Here is a 16,731-nt window from a genome sequence, read left to right on the forward strand (position 1 = left end):
TCTTACGGTGCCTGAGGAGTAGGTCATGGGTGGTGTTGTAGGGAAAACATGTATTGATTTTCAAAAATGTAGTAATCTACTAATGACAATAAATTTTATCAAAGCTTACTTGCCATGTCAGACTCAACTGTCTCTGCATTTTGTTTTTTACTAGCATAAATTTTTTAAAAAACTGCTTTGTTTTTCTTCATACGTAGGTACTTCACTGCACAGGCCATATTCATGTATATGATACCAATAGTAACCAATCTCAATGTGGGTATAAGAAACCACCTATGACGTGCTTGGTGCTGATTTGTGAACCCATTCCTCATCCATCAAATATTGAAATTCCTTTAGACAGCAAGACTTTTCTCAGTCGTCACAGTCTGGATATGAAGTTTTCGTATTGTGATGAAAGGTAAATGAAATATAAAATATAACTTGAAATTTTTAATTAGTCCACAGAACGTTTTTTAACTATTAACTGTGATAAAGACTATGTATGCTTTCTTCCACTTAAGGTGAATACAACCATACATCCTAGAATTTAGTAAAATTAACTTTATAGATTAATTCAGCCACATTTATTGCACATTTACTATGTACCATACATACTTACTCTAGCAGGTGCTATCCAGAGATTATTAAGATGAGGTCTTTTTCCTTTAGGGGTTCTAATTTATTTAAAGAAAGAATAAATATATTTCAGAGATATACAGTGCATAATTTGAGGAAGGATTACTTCTGTTTGTGGATTAGAAAGGAAAGTCTTTGGTCATCTCCTCATCCTACATATTTTTCCTGAGCAGCTTCATCCTTGCCCATGGTTTCTATTGCTGTTTCTCAAATTTCTACTCATAACTATTTCCATTTAATTGCCAATTTGATATTTTTATCTGGATATTCTTCTGTATTATAAACTAAATATTTCTGTACTTGACTGAAACACTCCTACCCCTAAACAACAACTTCAAAAACAGCTTTTCCTCTTTTAATGCCTGTCACGATTAATATACCACTGTAGACACATGACTCCAGCAAACATTGGGAAGTCGTCCTTAACTTTTCTTTTGCTTTCATTATCTACACTCCGTTGGTTCCTAAATCTTAATAGATTTACTATCTACATATACCTCCTGATCCATTCCCTCCTTCCACTCTTGCTTTCCTGCCATTGAGTTCTTCAGCTTATTATTACCTTTGGCTTGAACTGTTGCCATAGTCTCCTAACTGCATCTCTGCCAACAGATTTGTGCCCTTTTAATCTCATCCAGGTTTCCAAGAAGTGGACTTCCTCATGTGAAAATCATATCATGTCATGTGAAAATGCCTCAGTTGCTTCCCTTCATCTTCACACACAAAAAAACTTTTGTTTATAAAAAATATTGTAAGAGCAGGAGATTTTTATTTATCAAAGGAAGACATACATTTTGAAAAGCTGAAAGAAAAACAGACCTATACAATAAATCTAAACTTCTTAGTATGGCAAGCAGAGATATTTATGATCTGGCCCCTGCTGACTTCTCCATATTAATCAGGAGGAGGGGAAGACCCCTTCTGATGTGGCCCCCAACACGCTACAGCCAGAGAACTCCACATGCTGTTTTTATTGTCTTAGTGCAATGATGGTTTCCTCAACTCCAAACACGTACTTAGCTTCCAAGAGCCACCTACTGCATCTACTTGTAGAGCTTTCCTTGTTTCTTTAAAAAACTACCGTTCCTTGTACATATTCTGTCATAACCTTTTCTCAGCTTTTGTAATTATTTGCTTGGTTGTCCCATTTTTTACTATAAGACTGTAACACAGTGGCTGAAGGCATAGGTTCTGTACCCAGACTACTAAATTCTGACTTTGCTGCCTATATCCAGATGATCTTAGACACATTACTACTTTTCTTTGAGCATCAGTTTGTTTAGAGTATAATACATGTATCTGTATTATCTTCAACTTGAACATTATGTGAGAAAACCAATTTGAAGCCCTTAGCTCTAACATGAAGTGGATAAGAAGCCCCGGCCCTACTGGACAAGAAAATGTGACAGAGCACTGGCTTTGGAATCACATAATTCTTGATTCATCCTGGTTTGTAGTCCTGGTACTTACAGTGTGGCCTGGGTGTTAGAACTTAACTGTTCTAAAATATCATGTTCCTTATCTGTTAAGTAAGGGTCACGCTTCAAAAGGCTGTTGTAAGGAGTTTGTTGAGTGCCTAGTACACATAGTGACTGCTTCACCACTGGGGTTAGCTTTAAGAAAAATGAAGACAGAGAGCTAAGAAGTATTTTATGGTGTTTACTGCCTGTATTTATGTCAATGTATGATAGAACAGAGATGGCCCATCGTTTTTTTAGGAATTATTTTTTATTTTTTGAACTCAGTATGAAGTATAGGGGTGGGCTGGGGAGAAAGAAAAGTGATGGAGCTACAATGAGAAAACAAGAAAGGGAGTGGCATTCCCCTCTGGTTATATTAGAAAATAAGCAAAATGGTCGTGACAGAGGGGTAAAGGCAGCCTGCTTAGAGACCAACCAAGTAAGGTTTTTGAGTCTGACCAGGAGATTGTTGTTTTCTGGTTAGAGCTCTTTCTAGGAACTTCTCACAGCTATAACCCCTAAGAACCAAGATACAGAAAAAATTTTACTCAATTTTGAGAAAATCTAACATATCAAACTTCTTATATCCAAAATGTCCCCCAAATGGCTATTATTTATTATACTAATTTCCACTTACAATCATTCAGACATTTGAGCATCTACTATGTTTGTGGCACTAAAGTAGAAATGAAGTTTAATTCCCGCCCCATGATACTTAGAATGAATGAATCCTGTACTGCATAGTTGCTTTAGATTACAGGTTTCCTAGTCCATTAAAAACACTTTTTGATTAAACTTTCTGGATCACTCCTCCCCTTTTTGGTACAAAAAGCTATGTATTTCTCTAACATTAAATTATCTTGACCTTTCTCCCTCAAATATGAATACAATTGACCTTCTAGGAAAATAATGCTGTTTATATTTTGATGTTTATATTTTAGTGATAGACATACCTCAGCTCAGATTGAGAAGCACTGATTGACATCTGATTAAATCAGAGCTCCTTAACGTGATACACAAAAGCTCTCATTAATCTGATCCTCCTGCCTACTTCTCCAGCCTCACCTCCCCACTTCCCCCTGCTAACCACGTCAGAGTCTTTGTTGCCTGTACAGTGTCGACCATTTTCTCATCTCTGGCTTTGCTTGTAGTATACCTTCTTTCTGAAATGGTTTTGCTCTCTCTTTGATTCTCTTTTATACTCAACTCATAAGTCTGCTTTAAGAAGCTGTCCCTCACCACGACCATTCCTTATCATGGATAGGGCTGGTTCCTCTGATTCCTGCACGATTCCCATCACTGCACTTGCCACATAATTTCATAAGTACTGTGGTAAGTGCACCAGAAAATTCACCATACTTTGAGGTTTGCCTTTGCATTTTCACATCCAGAACAACGGCAGGCACATATGGGAATATAAAGGTTTAAATAATGAAAAAAATTTAATTCCATGAGAGTTTTATTCAAACATATAACCTATATGAGACCAATTAAAATCATTTTTAAAGCATAATTTAAAGAAATAGGATTTTTTTTTTTAACAGTAGTTTCCTTTGTAATGCTGCCACCTAGTGTAGATGTGTTTAGAGATATCCCTTAGTAAAGAATTCTGGATTTTGGCTTAGTTTAGTTTAGTTTTTGTTTTTTTTTGCAAATCAGCTATTTATCTGTTTATTTATTTTGGAATAAACTATGGCAGATCTTGCCTTAAGGTGTGACAACACAAAGAGTATTACTTTTATACATTTTTTAGGAGAAGGATATCTCCCCTGTGTGTTTTCTGGAGTTAGCTGGTTTTTTGGATACAGTGCATTATATAACTTTTGCTTGTGCCTCAGTTAGAAAGTCCTTTGAATCCTAAAGTCTGAGAAATCAAAGAACTTAACTCATGTTTTGCTCCCTGAAAAGGAGAGAATATTTCTGTTTAGCATGGTGCTAAGAAGACAGCTTTCTCTTTCTCATGAAATGGGCTCCATTTCAGACTGTGGTTAGAGAAAGTCATAGATCTAGTCTGTGTTCTAAAGGAACTGCCTGGGAACCAGAATGGGTAAATGGATTATTTTCCAGTTCATTTTCAGTTTGATATCACAGTTTCATCTGAAATGAATTCCTATAATTTTATGTAATTTCAAAAACTAAGTACAAGAGTATCTCCCCAAACCAACATAATATGAATTTATTTAGTTCCTATGTTAAAATTTTGTAGTAGATATTGATCCCCCAAAGTGTGAAGCCTTGCCTAGAGGAACTGTTATATAAAGAATCTGATTTTGTATACACACACACAAAAAGAATCTGGTTTTATGGTAGAATAATGTTATGGGTTTAGTCTATAATTTAAATTAAATGTCATTAACTACTTTTAAAGCTTTTATCATTTAATTTAGCAGTCCTTCATATCTATTACGTTAATTAACTGTCTTATTACCAAAAGTATGTACAATAAAGTAGGTAACAGAGATAAAAGGGTTAAATAGCAGGATGAACCCTTAGGCTTAAAGAAATGCATGGTGCTGCATTTAGTAACTGTAGAGTTACTATAGGTGAGATATAAGTTTATCTAAACAAAGAAGAATGCTCTTTATTTTTGAAAATTCAATTGTCCATAAGATTAAGGCATATCAGTTACTCTGGAGAAGCAAAATGTTCTTCATTAGTTAGTTTCTGTCATTTTTATTCTTACTTACATTTTTTATTTAACAGAATTACAGAATTGATGGGATACGAGCCAGAAGAACTTTTGGGCCGCTCAATTTATGAATATTATCATGCTTTGGACTCTGATCATCTGACCAAAACTCATCATGATAGTAAGTATAGATATTCTAATTATTTAACTCTTGCAATTTCTACTGTTTGGTTATATATCTAACTTTTTGGTTAAAATTAACCAGTCTTCCTAGACCACACATTTTAATAAGCCACTTCATAAGTGATCTGGGTCATTAAATCTTTGTTTTGTATTTATTATAACCAATACCAGTTAAAGCAGAATCATTTAATGATATATAAAACTACCCTGGCATTTTAAAAAATCTAAAAAATATGTATCATAGAATATAGCATCATTTTCAGAATCCATACCTAAGTATTCAGAACAGTTAGCACAAAGAACGCACTGAGAAAATAACTGTTCAGTGAGTCAATGAATGCGAATATGATCAACATCATGCACTAGTCAGTGGAAACAGGTACACTTGACGTAAGACATAATGCTCAGTTTTACTCATATGAATGTTATTTGAGGATCCCATGATAAGTAAAACTTGGGAATTTCTCAATTGTCTGTTTAATCTGTACCTAAACATGACTTCCCAGTGTGATTGGGGAATGCCTGAATGTCACTGAGTTAGCATGATTAGCCTTGAACTGAAAAATGGGCCTAAGTCCACAGTCAGGGTCCCAATACTCATGATGATATCATCATTACTATTTATCTCGTACTTTCTCCCAAGTCAATAATTAAGATTGCCTAAATTGCCAGAAGATTTCAGAGTGATATCAACTGAGATTCAAATATGCTAGCACATCTATTTGAAGCATCTTTGGTTCTCTGGAAACTACAGCAGGAATTTAAGGAAATGATAGCAGTGCCACTTTGTTGAATGTTCTCTGTGGAATCAGGGCTATGCATTCTCTAGTATTTCTGATACTTCAACCTGTAAGTAGTTAAAGGCATTTTAGTCACTGCTGTCCCTCATCCCTGGCTTTCACCTTATTTAAAGTGAAGGTCGGCAGGAAAGGAGTTTATTTGGGGGATTAGAAGAATGAAATAGGTACATTTTCAGCCATCCTGGGGTGTTTTCTCTGTCTCTCAATTTAAACAGTTAAAACTGATTCTATTAAAATAAACATTTCTCCTTTTTTCTAAAACAATGATCAACATTCAGCATCTATTCATTCGATTAAAAATTCAAAGTTATTTTCTCTACATGACTCTTTTCCTTTTCACTCCTAGTGTTTACTAAAGGACAAGTCACCACAGGACAGTACAGGATGCTTGCCAAAAGAGGTGGCTATGTCTGGGTTGAAACTCAAGCAACTGTCATATATAACACTAAGAACTCTCAACCGCAGTGCATTGTATGTGTAAATTATGTTGTGAGGTAAGCTTGGAAAATAAATATTTGGGGGGAGCAAGTAGTAAGTCTTTGAATACTCTTTTCTTTTATAGACAGATTGTAAATGTTCACTGAATTTTATTTTATTTTCACATTTCTACCTAATTATGGTTTTCAGTACTCTGACCTGAGTTTCTAGGCTAGCTATTTTAGTGATTCCACTAATTACCATCAGTAGCTATTCATCCCCATCCTTTTTTATTCCCATTTTTTAAAAGACCTTGAAAAAAATACCAGATCTCCTATGGATTAGTTTGTTCTAGTCATACAGCTACCAGCATAAACTATCTCAAGGCACCTGTGTTATTTTTATAAGAAGAATTCTGGCCCTGGAATAGTTAGGTTTGTATCATACCTCTGTCCCTCATTAGCTCCATGACTTGGGGAAGTCTCCTCATTTCTCTGAATTTCATCCATTTAGGAATACTTGCCTCAAAAGGTTAAAATGAGGATTAAGTGAAATTCTACGTGAAATTACTGTAAAAGGCTGTATGTGTGACACATGGCTCATGTGTATTCATGAACTCTTCTCTTAGTTGATTGGCTTGTGAATATTACGGATATCATAAACTAATCTTTCATTTGATCTATTTCAGTAAGCAATTGCCCACTTCTAGTCCATCTTCTACATTACCACCAGGCTGAGTTTTCTTGCATGGATATCTGATCATCTCATTTTCCTTAGAGTTGTTTTAAAGATCCCTTTATCATCCCCAAGATAAACCCTTGCCTACTTGTGTAGCATCATTTGTCATTATTTTCTGTACTCCCATGCTTTTGTAGATTTAGCCTTCTTTCTAAAATCTGTGGCCACCTCTCTTAGGAAGACTTTCATCATTTGGTTTTTATTTTTGCCACTTCTGACACCATCCTTTAATGTTTTAAAATTAGGCAAAAGAGTTCTTTTGTGACCTTCCCATTATATAAGAATCACCCATTTGGAATGTCCTTCTTTTCCCCTATCCCAGTCTGCCTAACAGATCCTACTTGAGTCCAAGTTTCACCTTACTGGCCTCTGTGACACAAACCTTCTCCATTTTAGCAACTATCACTTTGTATTTCAGTTGTTTGCACACATACTTTCACAATGGGTTTTTAAACTTCCCGAGGGCAAGGGTTAGATATTTTAAACTTTGTGTCCTCAGTTCATTTCACATGGTAAACACTTAATGTTTGTTGATTAAAGGGAGCAATAAAATTAAGCCAAACATGAAGATGGAGCTGTTGTTCATCATCTCTCTTCAACTCTATCCTGTAGGTGGTATCACCAGATCATTTTCTTACCACCAAGGAAAAAACAGTTCCCCTCTTAGAAGGACCTTCGTCATTTATATATCTTTATATTCTAGAGCCATCCTTAGGTCTGCTTCATATATGAATGTCAAAGAGTTCTTCTGTGCCAATATCCTTACATGTGGGCACAAAAGATGTGTTTATTGTCCTACATGTACTTGACTGTTACATTTCTTTGTCACTACCAATCTTCTCAAAGGAATAGCTGAAGTTTCTTAAATGAAATTAGTCAAATACTTGAATTATCTTGTATTGTGAATTTTAATAGGTCTTTATTTCATATTGGTATTTTAAACCCTGAATGTGACCAGGTAGGCATGAGAGCTGTTTTAAGGCATCTTAAAATGTTCCTTTCCATAAAACAGAATTTTGAATTTTTTTTGAGAGACAAGGCCATTTCAGAGTCCTTCTTCCCCCCACATTGTGCCAAGTGCTCATTTAAGAATTACTAATCTCTCTTTTTTGACAGTGGTATTATTCAGCACGACTTGATTTTCTCCCTTCAACAAACAGAATGTGTCCTCAAACCAGTTGAATCTTCAGACATGAAAATGACTCAGCTATTCACCAAAGTTGAATCAGAAGATACAAGTAGTCTCTTTGATAAACTTAAGAAGGAACCTGATGCTTTAACTTTGCTGGCCCCAGCTGCTGGAGACACAATCATATCTTTAGATTTTGGCAGCAATGGTGGGTCTTTAGCTATTTTGTTAATTGCCTAAACTATGTTAATTGTCTAAACTTTAACATTTTTTGTTGGTAATCATTTGGACATTGTGGTCTTTGCCCCTGTAATTTCTCAAAGTGTTTTTAAGGTATTTCTTCTTCCCACTTTCAATTGTTCACTTTTAATAAGCTCTGCTATTTCTATAGCCTACTGTCATATTTTTTCACAAGTTAGCAGTTATACTGCAGTAGACATAAGTTGCATTAAAGGATAAAGTCATACCAGAAATCAAACATTGAAAAAAGAAAAATGTAATTTCAAACTAGGTTAAATTTTAATGAATAAAAGGTTTGAAAAAGTTGGAACTGAAGGGGTTTTTATGCTATATAGATTATAGAAGTTGTCAGTAGTATATTGGAAAGATAACTTAGACTTACGGTTATACCATAATATCTGCAGACTTTTGGATTAAGTAAAATTTGGTAACATTTTTGTTACTTGAGTGAACTAGATAAACCTTTTGTAAAAGGGAGCATACATTTCTATATATGTTGAAATCTAGATAGTCTTTAAATTGACGAATTTTTTCCCCTACAGACACAGAAACTGATGACCAGCAACTTGAGGAAGTTCCATTGTATAATGATGTAATGCTCCCCTCATCCAATGAGAAATTACAGAATATAAATTTGGCAATGTCTCCATTACCTGCCTCTGAAACTCCAAAGCCACTTAGAAGTAGTGCTGACCCTGCACTCAATCAGGAAGTTGCATTAAAGTTAGAACCAAATCCAGAGTCACTGGAACTTTCTTTCACCATGCCCCAGATTCAAGATCAGCCAGCTAGTCCTTCTGATGGAAGCACCAGACAAAGTTCACCTGAGGTAGGTGTCATGATATAACAAGAAAAGGATAACTTACAGATTTTAATGTTTAGGGATATATATGTAAATTTGAACCGCATGTCATAGTTTTGTTTCTATGAATTTTAGCACTTTTAAAATTACTACAAAAGCTATGCCTTAGATCTCAAACCATGTTTTAGGCTCAAAGACAGTCAGGAACATGGGAATGAGCTGCCTTAACATAAGGCAAAAGGTAAAACATATGTTGCTCCTCTGTGTATTTATATCAGTAGGACAAAAAAAGTCTTGAACTTAGATATCCACAGAGAACAATACTGTGTGCCTATGATTGATCTAAGCCCATTCATATTACCCTTTGAGTTGGAGAATTATCCAGTGGAAAAGGGCTTATTATTAGCAAGGCTTAAAAGGGAAAGGACTCTAAGCTCTTTGCCCAATTTAGTACAATTTCCATCACTATTTTGACGTTCTGGATAAGAGTAACATGAAAATACCAAGTCTTACCCAGAAAAAATATTTAGTAACTTTTTAATTCAAGTTCTGTCTCGATATTAGTTTTCCTATAAACAGAATAAAAATAGTCTTTAAGGGCTAGGCTGGGCCAAGACTGAAGGTATCATATAGGGCTCTATTTCTCAATCTAGAATGATTTGATTTCAGAGCTTCCTATGTCTAAAAACATGCTCATGAGTATGGCAGCTCAGATTTGAATATTATGACTTGATAAGTGAGGCTCAAATAAGCCTAAAAAAAAGTGGTATATTATTTTACATTAAATATTTACTGACTCAAACTGGCAAGCTAAAAGTAGGAGGTTTGACATCTCATAGCCTTCTAGAGAATATATCCTACTCTCTGGTTGCTCAGTTTGCCTAGCAAAAAATGTTCGAGTCATTTTGTTTTTAATCCATAAAAAGTAAATCTAACAAAAATGTTAAGATGAGGGAAGCAAAATTTTATGCTTAGAATACATAGCTATAGTTTTTTGGTTAGAATTCTTGCTGAAAACTAAACTAGTACTGCATTCATTAAGGTGAATACAAGTAAAGAACTTAAGTCTCCAGCCCTATCCTCGCCTGCCCCCCAGAGTAGCTGTGAGATTTTTAGGTAGATCACCACAGCAGTATGGCCTCTCAGTACACAGCTAGATTCCAGTGAGTATATCATCTGGTTATTGGCCAGTTAGGTACCATATGGGAGTTGAATTATTAGGTGAGTTTTATTCTTTAGAATAAGCAGATAAATGCATCTTTTAATCTTATAAATGCTGTTATATTACATACACTTAGAAATGGGTGTACTGACAGAATTATAAGTGTAAGCTCAAAAATCTCATTTCTCACTAGTTAGATAAAATTTGATAGAAGAGACAGACTTTGTTGTGTATTCTCTGAGGTTAGGTTTGCACATTCTAACAACTAGCAAAACATTTATGTAAGCTTCTTCAGGGAAAAGTAAATATATTAATTCTTTTTACAGCCTAACAGCCCCAGTGAATATTGTTTTGATGTGGATAGTGATATGGTCAATGAATTCAAGTTGGAATTGGTAGAGAAACTTTTTGCTGAAGACACGGAAGCAAAGAATCCATTTTCCACTCAGGTATATGAACTTGTTTATTATATATATTATTCAAAACTGGCTTTGGGTTTAACTTGTTTTTCTTTTATATGGTGTGGCCATTGTAAAAACTCATGTCTTTGTTGTTTTAAAGGACACTGATTTAGACTTGGAGATGTTAGCTCCTTATATCCCAATGGATGATGACTTCCAGTTACGTTCCTTCGACCAGTTGTCACCATTGGAAAGCAGTTCTACTACTCCTCAAAGTGCGAGCACAATTACAGTATTCCAGCCGACTCAAATGCAGGAACCTCCTATAACCACCAACACTACCACAGCCACCACTGATGAATTAAAAACAGTGACAAAAGATGGTATGGAAGACATTAAAATATTGATTGCATTTCCATCTCCTCCCCACGTACCTAAAGAAACTGCTTGTGCCACAACATCACCATATAGTGACACTGGAAGTCGGACAGCCTCACCAAACAGAGCAGGAAAAGGAGTCATAGAACAGACAGAAAAATCTCATCCAAGAAGCCCTAATGTGTTATCTGTCGCTTTGAGTCAAAGGTATTTATATGTAACATTAAAGTTATAGTTTGTTATTTTTGAGGAAACATGTATGATGGTAAATTATTTCTAAATGTAGCAAACTTTCTGATATATATGCTTTAAGGAACATAAAATTGACATACAAATTCTGAACTTAAAACAAGCACTCAAAAAACCATTTCTAAATTAGCTTGTGTATTACTTTATAGTCATATCACTTATCTAAATGTAGGAGTAAAAGGGTCTTCTAATACCTCTAAAAATAAAATCCAGCCAGTAAGTTCTGTAAATGTTCAAAAATTGGCCCAGTTTCTTGTAATTGCTTAAATCAGACTCGTTAACTATCCTTACTTGCCTCCATAGCTTGGAGCTCTTTTTAAGCTTACCTGAAAAAGAGCCTTTCCAACTTAAGGGTATTTCCAGTTCTCCAATCCAAATTGAACTTGATGGTCTTCAGTCCTCAGTATTCAATATAGATATTTATAAGCATTTTAAAAAATTTATGTACAGTTATAAATTCCTTTTATTTTTTTTATTTATAGAACAGTATATCATAGGTTAAATATTTTTTAAAAGCTATAACAGGAATCTAAGCATGTGTCATGGCATTGCTTCTATGGAGCTAGTTTGAGCAAACATATGGACACTATCCAAATTTTAAGTTACAATTTTTGTGTATAATTTGTAATAGAATTTGACACATTTAAAATTTGAGGCTGTAGTCAGAGGAAACAAGTCAGTGGAGCAGTGTGTAGAGGAGAGGAATGATTCCCCTACAGTGCCTAGACTGAGTCAGATATCAATAGCAATAGGAAAAAGCACTGCCATAGCTAGAGCTTATGGCTTTATTCTCCTGCCCTGCATCACTGCTTTGACCTAGAATGCTAAGAGAGGCCTTTTCCCAGAGCTAGGAAAAGATCTTAGGGCTTTAGATTAACAAAGAAGTATTTAACATTATTGTTTTACTATTATCACCAACCGACTTTAGAGCTCCTCTGGGCAGTGACAGTTCCTCAGACATTTCTGTGTTACTAATACTTAACTCAGTACCTAACATGTAGCACTTTCTTCAATAAATGGTTATTGGATGGAGAGAAGAATGAACATAGCAATAGAATTGGCAGTGATCTGTAATTTTCAGTTACAGCTACAGAGAACCATGGGCTATTTGGTTTTCTGAATAACCATTTACTTGTCAAAACCAAAGTCCAACAAACATCTAGTCATTTTAGCAATTTTTTTTACGTTAGTTCCAATATAGTATGCACTAAACACTTTATGAACTTAACCATTCAGAACTATATGGAGGCTTTTTCTTTACTACCTCTCTAGGTAATTTGCAAAATCAAAGTGCTACGGTAAACCAGACAATTTGCAGCTTTTAGAGCAAAGATTAAAAATAAACCATTAAAAGTACTACTACTAAGATGATATTTACATGATAGACTGAGTTACGCTTAATAAAGGTAACATTTATATAAAAATTTAAAAATCTGCCTGTCTATATATTGATGGTTTCATAGAATTTTTAAAAAATACAAAACAAGACTGTGTGTAGGAGAGCTGTTAGAGTAGTACATCCCTTACCCATATGCCATTCTCAACTAGATGGGACAGCAAGGAGCTATTGTGATTATGTTGGGGGTGGGCAGACGGTTCTTGAAAAGGCGAAACAGATGTAACAAAATCGATGTACTTGACACATAAAACAGTTCTTCACTATTTAGTATTAATTTTAGATGCAGATAGTTCAAGTTTGATAACCAGATCAATACTGAGGGCAAAATGGCTTAGTGGGAGGATCACTGGGAAGGAGACTGGGTATCAGGAGACCTGCAGTGTACTTCCATATCTGTAACTAATTAGCAACAGAGCAAGTTACCTAACAGGCCTCAGGTTTCTCATTTACAGAATGTGTATTATATTACCTGTATTATCTTGGGGATTGGAGTGAAGCTACAGTGATCTAATGAACATGCAATGTTTTATAAACTGAAAGCGTAACACAAATGTGAAATTAATCTTTTATTACAGTAGTCCCAAGAATATCTGTGTATTAGGTGGGATGAAAGGCCAATATTTAACTCTGTGACATCAATTTAGTTCTGTTCAGTTCTATTTTCTAAATAGGGAAATGCATATTTTAGGAAATTTTGTTTTAAAAAATGAACTTCGGCTTTCAAGGTAATAAACTTTAGTCATCAGGACGGTTCTCTTATGTATAACATTATATTCCTTAATGTTGGAAAATAGGCATTATATATTTCATTTTTAAAAAGCTAACTGGATATTTTTTAAATAAATAAAACAACCATATTTTTATTAAAAAATATTTTTCAGAACTACTGTTCCTGAGGAAGAACTAAGTCCAAAGATACTAGCTTTGCAGAATGCTCAGAGAAAGCGAAAAATAGAACATGATGGTTCACTTTTTCAAGCAGTAGGAATTGTAAGTGTGACAGTATGTTTGCTTTTCTATTCTAGCTAATGTGCTATTTCTAAGTTAGATATATAGGTAACTCCTTGTATCTTCCAAATACTAATGTTACATTTTCAGAAGTTATACATTGTTTTTTTTCACTTGTACACACTCTTTCTTAAAAATACAAACATTTAATGAATCCAGTCTTGGTGTAAAAATTCCAAACACTAGAGATGTATTTTGAATAAGTATAGTTCTCCCCTCATTCCACACCCAGTATCACCACCAAGTCTCTTTCTCTTCCCTTTAGGTTACTCTCCCTTCTTACCCACAGAACAGTCAGTGCTGGTGTAATCCATACTGATATTTTCAGTCCAAATTAACAGGAAAGCATTTACACACGTAGCTGTCATAATGAGCGGCAAATGAATTCACCATAGTATGAAGAAAAAGTATTTAAAATAACTGAGGGCAGTATTTAAGAATCTTGCCCACATATTGTTAGCAAACTTACACTGATTTCAAAGTTTTGACTTAAAAAAAATTCAACATAGTAAAATTGAAATAACTTTACTGTTTTTAGGGAACATTATTACAGCAACCAGATGATCGTGCAACTACTACATCACTTTCTTGGAAACGCGTAAAAGGATGCAAATCTAGTGAACAGAATGGAATGGAGCAAAAGACAATTATTTTAATACCCTCTGGTTAGTTTATTCTTTCTGCCCTTGAACATCACAAAGAGAATTAAAATATATGAAACTTTTATTTAGGAGCTTTACTCCAAGTGAGTGATTTTCACTCCTTAGCAGGATTAAAAAGTAAGGTTGCATTTTATTTGATCAGTAATAGCTATTTCAAGATGGAACTATGAATTTTTAGTAATTATCTTGGATCTGTGTCGGTGTGCTATCAATATTGAATAGAAGCTGAAACTTGCACATTTTAATGCCTTTTTCTAAATTGGTTTATCACGCCTTTGTGCCTTCAAGGTATCCTTTAAACATTTGTGACATAGCACCAGTAACAATTTTTTGCACTTTCTTGTTTACACGATTGTGGTTTTGCCTAATAGACTAAAACCCTTCTAGCGCTTATTTGCCTTATTTTCCCCAATACCTAGTGCATAGTGGCTATTTAATAATATTCATGGATTAGATGAATAAATACTTACGTATCTTTGTTTTTCAGATTTAGCATGTAGACTGCTGGGGCAATCAATGGATGAGAGTGGATTACCACAGCTGACCAGTTATGATTGTGAAGTTAATGCTCCTATACAAGGCAGCAGAAACCTACTGCAGGGTGAAGAATTACTCAGAGCTTTGGATCAAGTTAACTGAGCTTTTTCATAATCTCATTCCTTTTTTTGGACACTGGTGGCTCATTACCTAAAGCAGTCTATTTATATTTTCTATATCTAATTTTAGAAGCCTGGCTACAAATACTGCACAAACTTGGTTAGTTCAATTTTGATCCCCTTTCTACTTAATTTACATTAATGCTCTTTTTTAGTATGTTCCTTAATGCCAGATCACACACAGCACATTTTCACAGTTCTCTGGTATTTAAACCATTGCATTGCAGTAGCATCATTTTTAAAATGCACCTTTTTATTTATTTATTTTGGGCTAGGGAGTTTGTCCCTTATCGAATTATTTTTAATAAGATGCCAATGTAATTTTTTTTTAAGAAGGCAAGTAACCTTTCATCATGATGAGTTTGAAAAATTTTTACTCAGTTTTTTCACATTTTACATAAACAGTAATGATTTGCCAGCAGTACATGGTAGCCACAATTGCACAATATATTTTCTTAAAAAAATACCAGCAGTTACTCATGCAATATATTCTGCATTTATAAAACTAGTTTTTAAGAAGAAATTTTTTTTGGCCTATGAAATTATTAAACCTGGAACATGACATTGTTAATCATATAATAATGATTCTTAAATGCTTGTATGGTTTATTATTTAAATGGGTAAAGCCATTTACATGATATAGAAAGATATGCATATATCTGGAAGGTATGTGGCATTTATTTGGATAAAATTCTCAATTCAGAGAAATGATCTGATGTTTCTGTAGTCACTTTGCCAGCTCAAAAGAAAACAATACCCTATCTGTAGTTGTGGAAGTTTATGCTAATATTGTGTAATTGATATTAAACCTAAATGTTCTGCCCACCCTGTTGGTATAAAGGTATTTTGAGCAGATTGTGAACAAGAAAAAAAATCATGCTTTGTTAGCAAAATTGCCTAGTATGTTAATTTGCTCAAAATTTGATGTTTGGTTTTATGCACTTTGTCGCTATTAACATCATTCTGTTTTCATATAGATTTCAATAATTGAGTAATTTTAGAAAAGCATTATTTTAGAAATATATAGTTGTCACAGTAAACATCTTGTTTTTCTATGTGCATTGTACAAATTTTTCATTCCTTTTGCTCTTTGTGGTTGGATCTAACACTAACTGTATTGTTTTGTTACATCAAATAAACATCTTATGTGGACCAGGCCCCCTTTGATCAGCTTTTATGTTAAAATAATATTTGCTTTAATACCTCCAACTCATAATATTGTTTACCAACAGTTTAAGTATTTTATGAATATTACATTACTCTTGTTTATTTCTACATTTATCTTATGGCCATCACCTTAAGTTATACTGTGTCCCTAAATGTAATGTTAAATAATAACCGTAATGTTCCACTGTGAAAAGTATGCTTTTAGAAAAGAAACTTGTCATTTATAAACCTTTAATTTATTAAAGTAAAACAAAATTTTAATGTTCTAATATGAATGGGATGAATGAAGCAAATCCTGAACATTATAGTTACATAATGTTGTAAGGGCTAGAAAGTTCCTCTAAAGCAGCGGTCCCCAACCTTTTTGGCACCAGGGAACGGTTTCGTGGAAGACAGTTATTCCACGGATGGGGGGTGGGGGATGGTTTCAGATGATTCAAGCGCATTACATTTATTGTGCCCTTTATTTCTATTATTATTACATTGTAATATATAGTGAAATAATTATGCAACTCACCATAATGCTGACAGGCAGAGGAGCTCAGGCGGTAATGCGAGTGATGGGGCACGGCTGTAAATACAGATGAAGCTTCGTTGGCTCACCTACCGCTCACCTCCTGTTGTGGGCCCGGT

General features: G+C 34.4%; 1 protein-coding gene across 2 annotated transcripts in view; it reads left to right on the forward strand.

Moving 5' to 3' along the window:
• Positions 1–16,088, forward strand: part of HIF1A (hypoxia inducible factor 1 subunit alpha) — a 42,713-nt gene extending 26,625 nt beyond the window's left edge. For both annotated transcript variants that reach the window (XM_082620185.1, XM_082620184.1), the window contains 10 exons: positions 198–400; positions 4,782–4,888; positions 6,037–6,184; positions 7,962–8,182; positions 8,757–9,043; positions 10,505–10,627; positions 10,740–11,164; positions 13,487–13,595; positions 14,152–14,278; positions 14,763–16,088. In XM_082620185.1, coding sequence (XP_082476311.1) covers positions 198–400; positions 4,782–4,888; positions 6,037–6,184; positions 7,962–8,182; positions 8,757–9,043; positions 10,505–10,627; positions 10,740–11,164; positions 13,487–13,595; positions 14,152–14,278; positions 14,763–14,914 — 1,902 coding nt within the window. In that variant the 3' untranslated portion in view covers positions 14,915–16,088. The remainder of the gene's footprint in view (positions 1–197; positions 401–4,781; positions 4,889–6,036; positions 6,185–7,961; positions 8,183–8,756; positions 9,044–10,504; positions 10,628–10,739; positions 11,165–13,486; positions 13,596–14,151; positions 14,279–14,762) is intronic.
• Positions 16,089–16,731: the final 643 nt, after the last annotated feature.

The sequence above is a fragment of the Mesoplodon mirus genome (assembly GCF_964341445.2).
Source record: "Mesoplodon mirus genome assembly, chromosome: 4".
In the NCBI taxonomy this organism is placed as follows: domain Eukaryota; kingdom Metazoa; phylum Chordata; class Mammalia; order Artiodactyla; family Ziphiidae; genus Mesoplodon; species Mesoplodon mirus.